General features: G+C 35.6%; 1 protein-coding gene across 1 annotated transcript in view; it reads left to right on the top strand.

The window, feature by feature from the left end:
- The window catches only part of LOC138352574 (nicotinamide phosphoribosyltransferase-like), an 83,757-nt gene that overhangs the window by 47,100 nt on the left and 18,311 nt on the right, over window positions 1-18,346 (top strand). Inside the window, exons 6-8 of the mRNA XM_069305064.1 lie at window positions 2,069-2,183; window positions 8,198-8,280; window positions 10,392-10,580. Coding sequence (XP_069161165.1) covers window positions 2,069-2,183; window positions 8,198-8,280; window positions 10,392-10,580 — 387 coding nt within the window. The remainder of the gene's footprint in view (window positions 1-2,068; window positions 2,184-8,197; window positions 8,281-10,391; window positions 10,581-18,346) is intronic.

Below are 18,346 nucleotides of genomic sequence, written 5' to 3'. Positions count from 1 at the left end.
TATATATATATATATATATATATATATATATATATATATATATATATATATATATGTTTCATTGAATATGACCGCATATTCTGTATTTATTATTTTCTGGTTTAGGGCTTCTATCCCTCTAACTATTTTCTTAGCATCAGGGCTTAATTGAAATAGGAGTTCTCCAAAACTCATTTTCGTACTTTTAAGGTGAAGAAAAGAAGTGATTTACTATAGAGTGTATTACACTTATTTGTATAATTTGCACGACGTTTCGAACCTCCATGGTTCATTCTCAAGTGAACAGATCTTACAATACTAGTTGATTTTATACCCGCATTAGGTCAGGTGATAATACAATGAAGGTGAAAACTTGGGGGGATACATAAGGGATAAACATAGGGGCTGCAGAAGGCTTATTGGCCCATACGAGGCATCTCCTATCTAAACACAAAGATTAATCCAGTGTAATTGGCCTGTTATGTTGGACAATGTCTGGTGCCCCTAGGAATCTGGTGCCCCAATGTCTGGTGCCCCTAGGAATCACATGAGACAAGCCCATGACATTACTCTAACAAGAGAAATGTTGAACAAGAATACTTGCATAATAGACAAAACCCAAGATTCAAGAAGATTACAAATTCTTGAGGCAATTCACATAAGAATAGAGCGACCTACCATGAACACCCAAATCACGGAACTATTTACTCTACCCACCATGAGAGTAAGGACAAGACAAGAACATATCGATGCCAACACAGAAGACAATGTCCAACATAACAGGCCAATTACACTGGATTAATCTTTGTGTTTAGATAGGAGATGCCTCGTATGGGCCAATAAGCCTTCTGCAGCCCCTATGTTTATCCCTTATGTATCCCCCCATGTTTTCACCTTCATTGTATTATCACCTGACCTAATGCGGGTATAAAATCAACTAGTATTGTAAGATCTGTTCACTTGAGAATGAACCATGGAGGTTCGAAACGTCGTGCAAATTATACAAATAAGTGTAATACACTCTATAGTAAATCACTTCTTTTCTTCACCTTAAAAGTACGAAAATGAGTTTTGGAGAACTCCTATTTCAATTAAGCCCTGATGCTAATAAAATAGTTAGAGGGATAGAAGCCCTAAACCAGAAAATAATAAATACAGAATATGTGGTCATATTCATTGAAACATGTTTGAAAGAAAACCTGCTGCCAGTATACACCAATATATATATATATATATATATATATATATATATATATATATATATATATATATATATATATATATATATATATATATATATATATATATATATATATATATATATATATATATATATATATATATATATATATATATATATATATATATATATATATATATAAATATATATATATATATATATATATATATATATATATATATATATATATATATATATATATATATATATATATATATATATATATATATATATATATATATATATATATATATATATATATATATATATATATATATATATATATATATATATATATATATATATATATATATATATATATATATATATATATATATATATATATATATATATATATATATATATATATATATATATATATATATATATATATATATATATATATATATATATATATATATATATATATATATATATATATATATATATATATATATATATATATATATATATATATATATATATATATATATATATATATATATATATATATATATATATATATATATATATATATATATACTTCAGGCTTGTATCGAGGTCCAACTATGGTAGAACTACTGATCTTCCCCCAGGATGTAACCCCACAACAGTTTACTATATCTCGAGTACCTATATACTGTTAGGTGACCAGAGGCATTAGGTGAAAAGAAATGTCCCCTCCCCCCATAGGCTTCATATGAAGCATTACTCGGGTGTAAATATTCATAGACCTAATAATAGTGTCATCTTTATTACCAACTGAACTATGATTTTTTATGATAGTGATGATATTACGATGAATAATGTTAACACATCTTTATTTCTTTCCCACGCCGCTGTCTTCAGTGTCTGGAGATCCTGGGGAAGACCTACGGGACGGAGACTAACACTAAGGGCTACAAAATGCTTCCTCCTTACCTAAGGATCACTTGTTCTGAGGGCATCACCCACAAGGCACTCTGTAAGTTGGCTCACACACGAGCTACGCAACTGTATACATACATACATACATGCATACATACATACATACATACATATATACATTATAGAATATACACTTGCAGGAGAATATACGGAACTCTGATAAAATCTGTACTGGCATCAGCCATAATGATGCAGTTTATAATGAAATGCTGTATACCATGTTTATAATGACACACGCTCTAATGTCGTACAATACTAGAAATACATGCAGTAAAAATGTAGTTCATTCACAACCACATCTTAAGTTATAATGGTAATTGACTTCGTGACGCATCCAGACTAAGTTTTTCGGGATTTTCAATCTGAATATTAGTAACCTATGTTTATAACGATGGGACCTCACGCACTCATAACAGCTATAAGGGCTCATGGACAGTCCCTATAGAGCGAGGAGGTCCACAAGTCCCCCAGGCAGCCCCACATATTCCAACGGGAAGTCAACTGATGACAGGTCATAAGTCATCAGATGACCTTCTAGGGGGAATCAAAGCATCCACCACCAGAATGCTTCCCCACATTCCAAAAGCAGCGCGTCCATTTAGAGCAGGCAAACAAGCAGACCTCAAGAAAATAAATATACTCTCTGAGAACCTTGGTGTTCCAGACACCGTCAATGCATGGCACAATTTGCTCCTGTTTCGCCGCGTTTCCGTCATGGAAAGAGGAGGCAAGTTTCCAGGTTAATCAGTCACAAGTTCAACAAATAATTTCATCAGAGACCTATTGCCTTTGGTAACTCACTTCACCACCTCTTTATCAGGGTGGCTGTCAAAAACTTCCGTATGAAAGCTGCTATGATGCTTCGACCCCATTAACTAAGAGCTTTAGCGCTTTCCATGGCAGTGAAGCAGCAGCTCACACAACAAAATCCTACGCTAATCACCTCTCGGAAAATAGAACAGTAATTAAACTTGAGTTTGGAAATACTTTCAACCAGGTAAAAAGATATATGGTTCGTACAAGCTTCGAACCATTTCGAACTTCAAAGCAGTTCGAACAAGCCTCATTTGTTTACTCCTCTTCGTTTCTGCAGGTTACAGTAAAGAATCGACACTGTTGTTTAGGAACATGAAGTAGTTTCAGCAGGTGTCCAGCAGGGAGACCCACTTGCCCCTTTTCTTTTCTTTTCTGCATGGCTGTTAAAGAGATCACGTGCAGATTGACCAGAGAGCTCAACTTAGGATTCCTGGATGATGACATCCCTGGCAGGAACATAACGATCCCTGGTTTACATCGATGAAACCTAGGAGTTAGGACTCACCTTAAATCCTTCGAAGTGTGAAATTATCTTATCTAGCTAACCAGTTATTTGTGAGGAACACAAATGCAAACAAGCTTGTTTGCATTTGTGTTCCTCACGTGTGCCCCAAAGAATGAGGTGATTTGATAAAATGCTATGCCCAAGATTACCATCCGAGTGCAGGCGGGGAAGTGGTTCAAATAGCTTCGGCTATCACTTCCTTTTGTCCGGTCGTGATGGTCAAGCGGATTAAGGCGTCCCTGTACATACCAGTTGCGTTGCTCCTGGCAGTATGGGTTCGAGTCACTTCTGGGGTGTGAGTTTTCAGTTGTATATAGTCCTGGGGACCATTCAGGCTTGTTTGCATATATATATATATATATATATATATGTCGTACCTAATAGCCAGAACGCACTTCTCAGCCTACTATTCAAGGCCCGATTTGCCTAATAAGCCAATTTTTCATGAATTAATGTTTTTTCGTCTACCTAACCTACCTAACCTAACCTAACCTAGCTTTTTTTGGCTACCTAACCTAACCTTACCTATAAATATAGGTTAGGTTAGGTTAGGTAGGGTTGGTTAGGTTCGGTCATATATCTACGTTAATTTTAACTCCAATAAAAAAAAATGACCTCATACATAATGAAATGGGTAGCTTTATCATTTCATAAGAAAAAAATTAGAGAAAATATATTAATTCAGGAAAACTTGGCTTATTAGGCAAATCGGGCCTTGAATAGTAGGCTGAGAAGTGAGTTCTGGCTACTAGGTACGACATATATATATATATATATATATATATATATATATATATATATATATATATATATATATATATATATATATATATATATATATATATATATATATATATATATATGTCGTACCTAGTAGCCAGAACGCACTTCTGGGCCTACTATGGGCTCAGAACGCACTTCTGGGCTCGATTTGCCTAATAAGCCAAGTTTTCATGAATTAATATATTTTCTCGATTTTTTTTCTTATGAAATGATGAAGCTACCCATTTCATTATGTATGAGGTAATTTTTATTTTATTGGAGTTAAAATTAACGTAGATATATGACCGAACCTAACCAACCCTACCTAACCTAACCTAACCTATCTTTATAGGTTAAGTTAGGTTAGGTAGCCGAAAAAGTTAGGTTAGGTTAGGTAGGTTAGGTAGTCGAAAAACCATTAATTCATGAAAACTTGGCTTATTAGGCAAATTGGGCCTTGCATAGTAGGCTGAGAAGTGCGTTCTGGCTACTAGGTACGACATATATATATATATATATATATATATATATATATATATATATATATATATATATATATATATATATATATATATATATATATATATATATATTTATTTATATATATATGAAATAATTTTATATATATATTATTTTATAAATATATTATATATTATTTTATAAATAAATATAAATATATTATTTTATAAATATATATATATATTTATATATATATATATATGAAATAATTTTTTAACTGTTGAAAATTATTAATATATATTTTTTAACCTGATAATTCAAAATTATTACATACAATTTGTACTGTAACTTATAAGTAACAAGAAATGTGAATATGAAGTTATACACTTTAGTTAAAATTATAAAACAGAAGATGAGATGTTTGCTGCCCCACCAACGACGTCATATTTATATCACACTTTTATTTGGTTGTTTTGAGAGCTATGCTGCAGCACTAATTTAATCATTAAGTCTACTCCTATAATTAGACTTGACAAAGTTCATGACTGAAAATAATTACTCTCATGAATATACAAAGCGTAATCACACTATCGTGATGCATCAATGAGAAAATCCGTAGGAGCTGCTATGAGGGTTCGAACCAATGTGCTGTGTGCCTGGGAACTCACAGCGCATAGGTTCGAACCCTCATCACGGCTCCTACGGATTTTCTCACAAAAATATGTTGGTGAAAATACTGTAAATAATGCCACTGCAATACTTTTCACACTCAAAACTTTCAGGAATGGAATTCCAATTTCTGAATTTCATTTTCTGAAATTTTCTAAACTAATCCAGTCACTAACTGATCTCTTTCAATATTTCCTAGTCAGTTTTAGTCAACAAAATTGTGCATTGAAATTTAGTTGCTTTGTAAATCAACTGCATGGAAAAATTATCCATGTCAATCCACTGCAACATTTCCAGGTTTAATTTGTCTAATGTTACTGTCTGCACACTTTATGTATTTTGTAATTTCTTTTCTTGTAAGAAAAATTATGAGCAGTTGAGTCAATGATGCTCGAAAATTGCATTTGAAGGTTCTGAATGTCTGTTTTCTTACGAATTCGATCTGTGATTTGTGTTTTATAAGGTTTGGAAAATATTTGAATGTTCCATTCTCGACATCGGGTTAAAAAATTTAAGTTTGGTTTCAAAAACTTTTATATTATCTAACATCAAGTGTTTTGCCAGATCCATGTAATTTGGCGTTCAAGTCATGTAACTGTATTAACCTAGTTGTGTTTAAAGGGGTTGAGCTTTGTTCTTACGGCCTGCCTCTCAACTGTTAATAACTACTATTTTTTTTCCACACGCACACACACACACACACACACACACACACACACACACACGCACGCACGCACACACACACACACACACACACACACACCCAGGAAGCAGTTCCGTAACAGCTGTCTAACTCCCAGGTACCTATTTACTGCTAGGTAACAGGGGTATTGAGGGTGAAAGAAACTTTGCCAATTTGATTCTGCTTGGTCCGGGAATGGAACCCGGACCATAGAATTACGAGTCCTGTGCGCTGTCCACTCTGCTACCAGACTACCTGTGAGGTGAAGTTAGTGAAAAAAACGTCTAAAAAAAATTAACGCAGCTTCAGATAATTTTTAAAAAGAAAATGTTTCATTTATCAAAAAAATTTGCGAATTTCATTCAATCACTCAACAAATCTTTCAAGGACAACCTCTCCTAAGCCAATAGATATTGTTATATATAGTATTCCAGTGTACACTGAGGTCACCGAGGTCAGTAAATTCTGACATAATTTTTTCAAAGCATATGTAGAAATATAATTAAATATCTTGGTTAAAATTTTCATCACTTCTTCACGTGATATGTCTTCATATGGCCAGGTTTTATATACAAAGCCTCATCGTATATAATAACAGCAATGCCTAGCATATTTTGCAAACATACAAAACTGTTTCTGTATCAGTCATGCTAGGGTGCACAATCAGTTGTCACAGCAACTAATTTGGAAAGTTTAACCTGTCGTTTAGACAATACTACTACTGCCTGGTATAATTCAGCCCGTGAGGTATGTTCAAGTAACGTTATCAAGTTAACCAGTTTTTCACGTCTTTATCACCCGTACTGAAGTGGGGATTTTAACTGATAGCTGATGATGTAGCGTCAGTGTTATCAAGAAGACAAATTGATGGGAATTTACAAGAACCGTTATCTTTTGTTAGCTGTTCTGCTATGTTAGTTTCCAACTTGAATTTTTGATCTTTTAACTGTGTTTCAATCACTTGTAAATTCATAATGCGCTGAATAATTTTGTCTTTTGCTGGAAACCGGTCGAAAAGAAAAGGAGCACATTTTGGCCACGATTCTCTAACATATATACCTCATAACTGAGTGGTCTGCAACGATTATCAATTATCTATGTCATTTGAAACCCAGCAACAACTAAGTTGTTAGTTTCAACAACCTGAATTTTTATTAGTTATAACATTCGATTATATTTTGTGTTGCTGATTTCTCGATCAATGTATTCTTGCTCACTTTTATCATAAAGCCATTTATGAACAGTTTTATCATGTTGCTCTACGGAAGAAGTACTGCACACAACTGATGCATGATGCTTCATCATCCTTTTTTTTTATTATACCAAAGTTTTCTGTCCACGATTCCTGACAATTTCTGATACTGTTTCCGTCAATTGCAAATTTTATCTGAGCTGTTTGAGATGACATTATGCTAAAAATTCACAACTGTAATAATGTAGTAGTGATTGATTAGTCATTCAATACAAATCAAATATATTTATTACGAAAAAATAAATATTCGTGGAGCCGCTAAACTACATATTTACTATTATATCACCAAATGCCTAGTGCTCATTCACAAACAACAGAAGACAAATATAAGCAGAGTGACGCAAATGTCTTTGGTACGTTTGTAATTCTCATAGAAAAAATCTACTGTGACAGTATATCTACTTTGACAGTAGATCTTTGTCTTCCCAAAGATCTCTAGTAGATCATTGATACTCGTTTAGTTCTGTCATTTACTGATGAGAACATTGGGACGAGTGATGAATTCAGAACGTGTCACTTGTTCTCAAAATCTTCCAGCTGGTTCCTGCTGATGCGAGACATCTGGGAACACTTCCTTTTGTTCCTGGTTTGTGAAAACTTATTCACTGCTTCGTTTCGCAGTTATGATAATCTTCATATATTTTTTTTTAGTTATATACAAGAGTTGTTACATTCTTGTACCTTTATTTCATTCTAGTTACATTTATTTATTTATTACGGGTTGGATTTAAAGAATCAAGGGAGCGGCGATGCATTTTGCATGCCAGCAAAATTTGCTTGTGTGCCACTCTTGGCACCAGTGCCATAGGTTCGTCACCCATGGCCTAAGGGACATTGATAAAACAGTTAAATAAAGGTTTCCTGTATCTGTCAACAGAGTTTATATGAACATATATCTTGCTGCAGGGTCTACACTAGAGCACCTCAAGAACCACAACTGGAGCACAGCCAACACTTATTTTGGCGCCGGAGCCGCATTGCTCCAGAAGGTAAGAATTCCTTTTTTTCCTTCTCGTTTGCTAACTCTCTCCAATATCTCCTTTTTGCAGCTTATCCCCTAAAATGAAAATTCTTAGAAAGTAGTAACGATGTGGTCAAAAGTACCAATATGTCCTGATGGACCTGTAGATGAGCAGCCTATTATTATGGCAATGAGTATTATTGAATTTGGACAAACTGGACACATTTGTATATTTTTGTTGCTAATATGACCTAACCTAACCATCCTAGGCTTAATACATGCTATATGAGGCCTAATATATTTACAGCTATGTGCTATACTAGGCCTATAAATATTTAGGTTCGGTTTTAGCTTTATGTTTCCGGATTATATAAAAAATTGCCCTCCTCAAAAAAAAAACTTACTTGGGCTCCATTATTACATGTTGATACAATGGCTTACTTGGGCTCCAATATTACATATCGTCACTTTCAGCTTAATAAATGCTGGAATTTCAGCTTAATAAATGCTGGAATTTCAGCTTAATAAATGCTGGAATTTCAGATTAATAAATGCTGGAATTTCAGGTTCATAAATGCTGGAAGTTTAGGTTAATATATGCTGAAAGTTCAGGTTAATAAATGCTGAAAGTTCAAGTTAATAAATTCTGGAAGTTCAGGTTAATAAATCCTGAAAGTTTAGGTTAATAAATGCTGAAAATTCAGGTTAATAAATGCTGAAAGTTCAGGTTAATAAATGCTGAAAGTTCAGGTTAATAAATGATGAAAGTTCAGTTTAATAAATGCTGGAAGTTCAGGTTAATAAATGCTGAAAGTTCAGGTTAATAAATGATGAAAGTTCAGTTTAATAAATGCTGGAAGTTCAGGTTAATAAATGCTGGAAGTTCAGGTAAATAAATGCTGAAAGTTCAGTCAAATAAATTATAAACATTCCGTCAAATAAATGATGAAAGATCAGATTAATAAATGCTGAAAATTAAGTTTAATAACGATGAAAGCTCGAATTGATGAATGTTATAAGTTCTTGTTAATAAATTATAAAAGTTCAGTCAAATAAATAATGAAAGTTCATGTTAATAACGTTGACAGTTCAAGGTAATAATGGTGAAAGTTAATATTAATAACGGTAAAAGTTCATGTTAATAAAGGTAAAAATTCAGGGTAATCATGATGAAAGTTCAGATAATTGGCGTTGAAATTTCAAGTTAATAATGATAAACGTTCAAGTGAATAACGATAATAAAGAACAAAGGTTATGGTGGAAGTCCTCATAAAAAGATAACATAAATACTGTAAGAAATATTTTGTTCTCTGAATTAATCAGTGCAAATTGTGAATTGTTTTACTGACTGTATTATGTATATAAACATAAACGACTTGGAGATATTGATGATAATTCAGTGCCAGTGGTGTTATGATTGATGCCTTCCCGGGCTTTCCTGACAGTAACGACGGGCAGGTGAGGGTCTTCATGTCCCATGTTGTATCTTTAGAGTTATAATTTCGCTGTCCTGATGTATGAATTCGTTATCGAACTTGGCCTAAAGTCTGCTTCGGCTGATAATATTGAGTCTTACAACCAATACCTTAACTGGTGTATATATATTTGGTTGATATTGTGGTCAAATGTGGCTCATCCTTGCCCACGGGCTGGTGCCTCAAGATCAATAATAACACACGATCCTCTTAAAAATAATGTCGCTTTTGGCCGTTTGCCCGTATGGCCGAAAGTGGACGTAATTTGAAAATAAAAAAGAAATGAAAATAAATTTGGGATTTTTTTCCAACAACAATAAGTTAAGGGTCCTCTGATAGGTTAGGTGGACAGGAAATTCTCATAAAGTTTCAAAATGTTATGAAAAACGTGAATTGAAAGTGTCCTCTCCTAACCGTTCCGAGTAAGCCGGACAACTCAAACAGAAAACGGAACAGTACGTCACTTTTGTGAGTCAACTTCATTTCAAATTACGTCCAAATTTGGCCATAGCACGCATACGAGCGAGAAGTGACGTTATTTTTAAGAGGACGAGTTGGTGACCGTTACGGCTTTTGGGTAACCGTCATAAATATTATTTTGCCAAGCCATTAGAGTTCTTTTCATTAGAATCACACAACACTTCCCTGGCATTGGTTGTTATAGATTAATCGAGACACGCAGAAGTGCGCATATAAGGTGAGCTACGTGGAGGTGGGCGGGCAGGGCGTCGACGTGTACAAGCAGCCCGTCACCGACTCCGGCAAGAATAGCAAGCGTGGCCGTCTCTCCCTCCACCATCACCACCACGGTCTCTACACCACTCAGCAGGCCGGGAAAGGTGACTCCACTAAGGTCAGGCACTGACACGGATCCGGTATGTACACGGTAATGTTAGAATTAGAACTCATTTTTCGTCTTAAGGTCAGATGGGTATTAGGTCCTGTTTATTACGCCTGATCATACAGTCACTAAGGTCAGACAGCTACCTGGATTTTTATGTTAAATTCCAAATCGACTTTTTCATTCTAATGTCAGTGGGATTCGGATCTTTCACGTCAAGATCAGAGTACAGTAAATGTACCTTCACAAGTATAGTTATACAATATTCTGTTAACTTCAGATGAGGGAACTTGCATGATTGGAAATGTAACATCAGCGCTTTCCTCAGAAATCGTTGGGTTCGTTGTTCACACTAAGACCTTTTTCAAAAGAATAAAAATATGAGGCTGTGGCTGCTTGTATGAGAAAAGGGGAAGGATCGAGTCACATGTTTCGTTAGGTTCAAGTTCTTGGAAGTTTATTGAGATAACAAAATACATCCCAAAATGATAGAGAAGGTTAGGCTATTTCTACCCTCTTATATTACGGGTCCCTCAAGGGGCGGATAAATCCATTCATTACTCAAATATTCATCATATTTTACATAAACAAATGTAAAGTAACGGTGAAGTAAATGTCTCGTCGCTAGCTCCGTTTAACAGCCTATTAAAGGGATAGATCTTGGCAAGATTAGTTATCAAATGAAGAAATGTTGAAATTCGAAGTATTAATTATATATATATATATATATATATATATATATATATATATATATATATATATATATATATATATATATATATATATATATATATATATATATTCAAGTCCACATATATATATATATATATATATATATATATATATATATATATATATATATATATATATATATATATATATATATATATATATATATATATATATATTATTAAATATGACCGAAAAGGTAAGATTAATAATTCTAACACGAATTTTCTCAATCTTTCGTACATTTTTTTCACTGTTGGAGGTAAATCAAAAATCAATTCTCCAAAATTCATTTTTATTTCTAGTCTGACGCGACACGTGCGCGTTTCGTAAAACTTATTACATTTTCAAAGACTTTAGTTTACAAATACACAACTGAATAGAACTTACGCATCTCCGATTTTATATCTACATTTGAGTGAGGTGGAAGGGGTGATGTGGCATTAATCAACACAAGACAGAACAAGAGGTGGCATTAATAGGGTATTAATTTCATCAACACAAGACAGAACAAGGGGTGGCATTAATAGGGTATTAATTTCATCAACACAAGACAGAACACGAAACAATGGGTATTGAATAGAAGTGTTTGTAGAAAGCCTATTGGTCCATATTTCTTGATGCTTCTATATTGGAGCGGAGTCTTGAGGTGGGTAGAATATAGTTGTGCAATAATTGGTTGTTGATTGCTGGCGTTGACTTCTTGATGTGTACACATCAAGACATCGAAACTTATAAGTTTAAAATCAAAATTTAAATTCAGTGTGGATAGCTTATTAACTAAGTCCACATTGTTTGTCAAGTGTGAGTTGGAAATAGTACCAACTATAGGGGACAAAACTTTGACTAACCACTTAGAGAGTTTATAAGCCGCCGAACCAATTGAACTAATAATCGGCCTTGCCGGATTATATGGCTTATGAGTTTTTATAAGACCATACATGTAAGGAAGAGAGGGGATCGACTTGTTAGCCTAGATATCAACTCTGTGTCGCCTTTACACACAGTTTTAAGAGTTTTGTTAAATTGTGCAATCACTTTTTCAGTAGGATTTCTGTTAACCAATAAGCTATCCACACTGAATTTAAATTTTGATTTTAAACTTATAAGTTTCGATGTGACCTCTTTATTCACTAAAGTTCCTGTTGATGATCTGTTAGAATTTCTACGTGAGGAACTGCCTAAATATAATTTGAGCTTGCAGACCAATAAAGTATTGGAACTTATTAAATTGTGTATAAAAGACAATTATTTTAGTTTTAATGGAAAATTTTTCAAACAAACATTTGGTATGGCGATGGGCAATCCCCTGTCCCCAGTTTTAAGCAATTTGTATATGGAATTCTTTGAAACAAAAATCTTATCCAGGATTATCCCGGCTAATGTAGTTTGGTTTAGGTATGTTGATGATATTTTGTGCTTATGGCCGTGCAACAAAGACCAGATAGTTTTTCTTAATGAACTCAATTCTTTGGTACCTTCAATAAAATTCACTTGTGAGACTGAGGAGAATGGTACTCTTCCGTTTTTGGACATTATGATTCATAGAGTCAATATATATATATATATATATATATATATATATATATATATATATATATATATATATATATATATATATATATATATATATATATATATGTTGTACCTAGTAGCCACAACGCACTTCTCCGCCTACTATGCAAGGCCCAATTTGCCTAATAAGCCAAGTTTTCCTGAATTAATATATTTTCTCTAATTTTTTTCTTATGAAATGATAAAGCTACCCATTTCATTATGTATGAGGTCAATTTTTTTTATTGGAGTTAAAATTAACGTAGATATATGACCGAACCTAACCAACCCTACCTAACCTAACCTATCTTTATAGGTTAGGTTAGGTTAGGTAGCCGAAAAAGTTAGGTTAAGTTAGGTAGGTTAGGTAGTCGAAAAACAATTCATGAAAACTGGGCTTATTAGGCAAATCGGGCCTTGCATAGTAGGCTGAGAAGTGCGTTCTGGCTACTAGGTACGACACATATATATATATATATATATATATATATATATATATATATATATATATATATATATATATATATATATTAGTTGATTTTATACCCGCATTAGGTCAGGTGATAATTCAATGAAGGTGAAAACATGGGGGGATACATAAGGGATAAACATAGGGCTGCAGAAGGCTTATTGGCCCATACGAGGCATCTCCTATCTAAACACAAAGATTAATCCAGTGTAATTGGCCTGTTATGTTGGACATTGTCTTCTGTGTTGGCATCGATATGTTCTTGTCTTATCCTTACTCTCATGGTGGGTAGAGTAAATAGTTCCGTGATTTGGGTGTTCATGGTAGGTCGCTCTATTCTTATGTGAATTGCCCATAATTCATAATTGCCCATTGGCAATTCACATAAGAATAGAGCGACCTACCATGAACACCCAAATCACGGAATTATTTACTCTACCCACCATGAGAGTAAGGACAAGACAAGAACATATCGATGCCAACACAGAAGACAGGCCAATTACACTGGATTAATCTTTGTGTTTAGATAGGAGATGCCTCGTATGGGCCAATAAGCCTTCTGCAGCCCCTATGTTTATCCCTTATGTATCCCCCCATATATATATATATATATATATATATATATATATATATATATATATATATATATATATATATATATATATATATATATATATATATATATATTTATATATATATATTTATATATATATATATATATATATATATATATATATATATATATATATATATAAAGGGTTCCCAGATGAGTTTTATGCACGGACTACAACAACGCCTATCAGATATGGGGAAGAGAGCTCTGCTCTTTTCAAACATATGAATTCGATAGAATTTTTTATTCGATAGACTGGGTGAATTTTATTAGTTACCTAAATTTACCTGGTAACATGTATTAATATACGCAACAACATTCCACTTCGAAAACGACAGGAAGCCGGCGGCTTGTCAAACGTTTTCCATTTGTCCTGACGATTAAAGTGTTTTAACATAATTGTGTTTGAAAGAGGGTAGAATTCATATATATATATATATATATATATATATATTATTAAATATGACCGAAAAAGTAAGATTAATAATTCTAACACGAATTTTCTCAATCTTTCGTACATTACGCTTCACTGTTGGAGGTAAATCAAAAATCAATTCTCCAAAATTCATTTTTATTTCTAGTCTGACGCGACACGGGCGCGTTTCGTAAAACTTATTACATTTTCAAAGACTTTTAGTTCACAAATACACAACTGAATAGAACTTACGTATCTCCGATTTTATATCTACATTTGAGTGAGGTGGGAGGGGTGATGTGGCATTAACACAAGACAGAACAAAAGGGGATATTAATAGGGTATTAAAAGTATCAACACAAGACAGAACACAAACAATAGGTATTGAGTAAAAGTGTTTGTAGAAAGCCTATTGGTCCATATTTCTTGATGCTTCTATATTGGAGCGGAGTCTTGAGGTGGCTAGAATATAGTTGTGCAATAATTGGCTGTTGATTGCTGGTGTTGACTTCTTGATGTGTAGTGCCTCGCAAACGTCAAGATGCCTGCTATCGCTGTATCTATCGATGATTTCTGTGTTGTTTACTAGGATTTCTCTGGCGATGGTTTGGTTGTGGGAAGAGATTATATGTTCCTTAATGGAGCCCTGTTGCTTATGCATCGTTAAACGCCTAGAAAGAGATGTTGTTGTCTTGCCTATATACTGGTTTTTTTGGAGCTTACAGTACCCAAGTGGGCATTTGAAGGCATAGACGACGTTAGTCTCTTTTAAAGCGTTCTGTTTTGTGTCTGGAGAGTTTCTCATGAGTAGGCTGGCCGTTTTTCTGGTTTTATAGTAAATCGTCAGTTGTATCCCCTGATTTTTCTCTGTAGGGATAACGTTTCCATTAACAATATCTTTCAGGACCCTTTCCTCCGTTTTATGAGCTGTGGAAAAGAAGTTCCTGTAAAATAGTGTAATAGGGGGTATAGGTGTTGTGTTAGTTGTCTCTTCAGAGGTTGCATGGCTTTTCACTTTCCTTCTTATGATGTCTTCGACGAAACCATTGGAGAAGCCGTTATTGACTAGGACCTGCCTTACCCTACAGAGTTCTTCGTCGACTTGCTTCCATTCTGAGCTGTGGCTGAGAGCACGGTCGACATATGCGTTAACAACACTCCTCTTGTACCTGTCAGGGCAGTCGCTGTTGGCATTTAGGCACATTCCTATGTTTGTTTCCTTAGTGTAGACTGCAGTGTGGAAACCTCCGCCCTTTTTCATGACTGTTACATCTAGAAAGGGCAGCTTCCCATCCTTTTCCATCTCGTAAGTGAAACGCAGCACGGAACTCTGCTCAAATGCCTCCTTCAGCTCCTGCAGATGTCTGACATCAGGTACCTGTGTAAAAATGTCGTCAACATACCTGCAGTATATGGCCGGTTTCAAGTTCATGTCGACTAAGACTTTTTGCTCGATGGTACCCATGTAGAAGTTTGCAAACAGGACACCTAGGGGAGAACCCATGGCGACCCCATCTACTTGCTTATACATGTGCCCATCCGGGCTCAAGAAGGGTGCATCTTTAGTACAAGCTTGGAGTAGTTTCCTCAGAATATTTTCTGGTATGTCAAGAGGAGTACAGGCTGGATCACGATACACTCTGTCGGCTATCATTCCGATTGTCTCGTCCACAGGTACGTTGGTAAACAGCGATTCTACGTCCAACGAGGCTCTTATCCCTGTGGCCCGTGTGCCCCGCAGTAAGTCAACAAATTCCTTTGGAGACTTCAGGCTGAAGGCGCAAGGAACATAAGGAGTCAGCAGGCCGTTGAGTCGCTTCGCCAGTCTGTACGTGGGTGTGGGTATCTGGCTAATGATTGGCCGAAGTGGGTTTCCAGGCTTGTGCGTCTTGACATTTCCATACGCATATCCAGGTTTATATTCCCCAATGATCTTTGGCAGGTGGAGTCCGGATTTCTTGGCGTTCACAGTTTCGATCAGTTTGTTGACCTTTGCTTTTAATTCGGCTGTAGTGTCCTTCGTTACCCTTTGGAACTTAGTTTGGTCAGAGAGTATGATGTTCATTTTCGCCAGATATTCGTCTTTTTTAAGAATGACATATATTGGCGACTTGTCACCTCTCCTGACAACTATCTCCTTGTTCTCACGAAGGCTTTTAGCTGCCGCTTTAAGCTCGGGGGACAGTATGGTGCTTCTGTAGTTGCCTCGATTCTTTCCTCCTTCTGCAATAAGTTCTGCTTGTAAGGTATCTTTGGTAGTGACCTTCTTTTGTGTCTCGAGGTCGAATATGTCGTCCAACAGAATTTCCAACTCTACTTTCCGGGCCATCTCACTCGGTCTGGACATAACATGACAGTTTATGCCCAGATTTAGGAGAGTGACTTGGTCCTCAGTGAGGTTAATTCCTGCAAGGTTCAGGAAGCCATCTCTTGGTCGTGGAATTGCCATAGGTCCTCCATATAATGTTGTTAGTTTCTTGATAATCCTTGTTTCAGTGCTGAGGTGATGTTGGTCTGTGAGGATGTCGAGGTGTTGTTCAATGCGGGTACGGATTCTATGGTCAATGTTGCTATTTCTCCACTCGTTTGTAGCATGAAGTAGTTGCGTTTTGTTGTCTTTGATATCATTCTCTGCCTTGTATATCTGATCACGAATCAGATCCTGGCGATATTTTATCGTGAAGGCTTGATTCCTTGCTGCTGGGTCGTGCGCTTTAATATTAGTATATTTTGGTAGCAGTCTTTCCTGTAGACATATATTATTAAATATGACCGAAAAAGTAAGATTAATAATTCTAACACGAATTTTCTCAATCTTTCGTACATTACGCTTCACTGTTGGAGGTAAATCAAAAATCAATTCTCCAAAATTCATTTTTATTTCTAGTCTGACGCGACACGGGCGCGTTTCGTAAAACTTATTACATTTTCAAAGACTTTTAGTTCACAAATACGAGTGGAGAAATAGCAACATCGACCATAGTATCCGTACCCGCATTGAACAACACCTCGACATCCTCACAGACCAACATCACCTCAGCACTGAAACAAGGATTATCAAGAAACTAACAACATTATATGGAGGACCTATGGCAATTCCACGACCAAGAGATGGCTTCCTGAACCTTGCAGGAATTAACCTCACTGAGGACCAAGTCACTCTCCTAAATCTGGGCATAAACTGTCATGTTATGTCCAGACCGAGTAAGATGGCCCGGAAAGTAGAGTTGGAAATTCTGTTGGACGACATATTCGACCTCGAGACACAAAAGAAGGTCACTACCAAAGATACCTTACAAGCAGAACTTATTGCAGAAGGAGGAAAGAATCGAGGCAACTACAGAAGCACCATACTGTCCCCCGAGCTTAAAGCGGCAGCTAAAAGCCTTCGTGAGAACAAGGAGATAGTTGTCAGGAGAGGTGACAAGTCGCCAATATATGTCATTCTTAAAAAAGACGAATATCTGGCGAAAATGAACATCATACTCTCTGACCAAACTAAGTTCCAAAGGGTAACGAAGGACACTACAGCCGAATTAAAAGCAAAGGTCAACAAACTGATCGAAACTGTGAACGCCAAGAAATCCGAACTCCACCTGCCAAAGATCATTGGGGAATATAAACCAGGATATGCGTATGGAAATGTCAAGACGCACAAGCCTGGAAACCCACTTTGGCCAATCATTAGCCAGATACCCACACCCACGTACAGACTGGCGAAGCGACTCAACGGCCTGCTGACTCCTTATGTTCCTTGCGCCTTCAGCCTGAAGTCTCCAAAGGAATTTGTTGACTTACTGCGGGGCACACGGGCCACAGGGATAAGAGCCTCGTTGGACGTAGAATCGCTGTTTACCAACGTACCTGTGGACGAGACAATCGGAATGATAGCCGACAGAGTGTATCGTGATCCAGCCTGTACTCCTCTTGACATACCAGAAAATATTCTGAGGAAACTACTCCAAGCTTGTACTAAAGAGGCACCCTTCTTGAGCCCG

The sequence above is a fragment of the Procambarus clarkii genome, chromosome 54 (genome assembly GCF_040958095.1).
Source record: "Procambarus clarkii isolate CNS0578487 chromosome 54, FALCON_Pclarkii_2.0, whole genome shotgun sequence".
Lineage (NCBI taxonomy): Eukaryota > Metazoa > Arthropoda > Malacostraca > Decapoda > Cambaridae > Procambarus > Procambarus clarkii.
The sequence above is the reverse complement of the archived record's forward strand: the minus strand, read 5'-3'. Positions and strand labels throughout refer to the sequence as shown.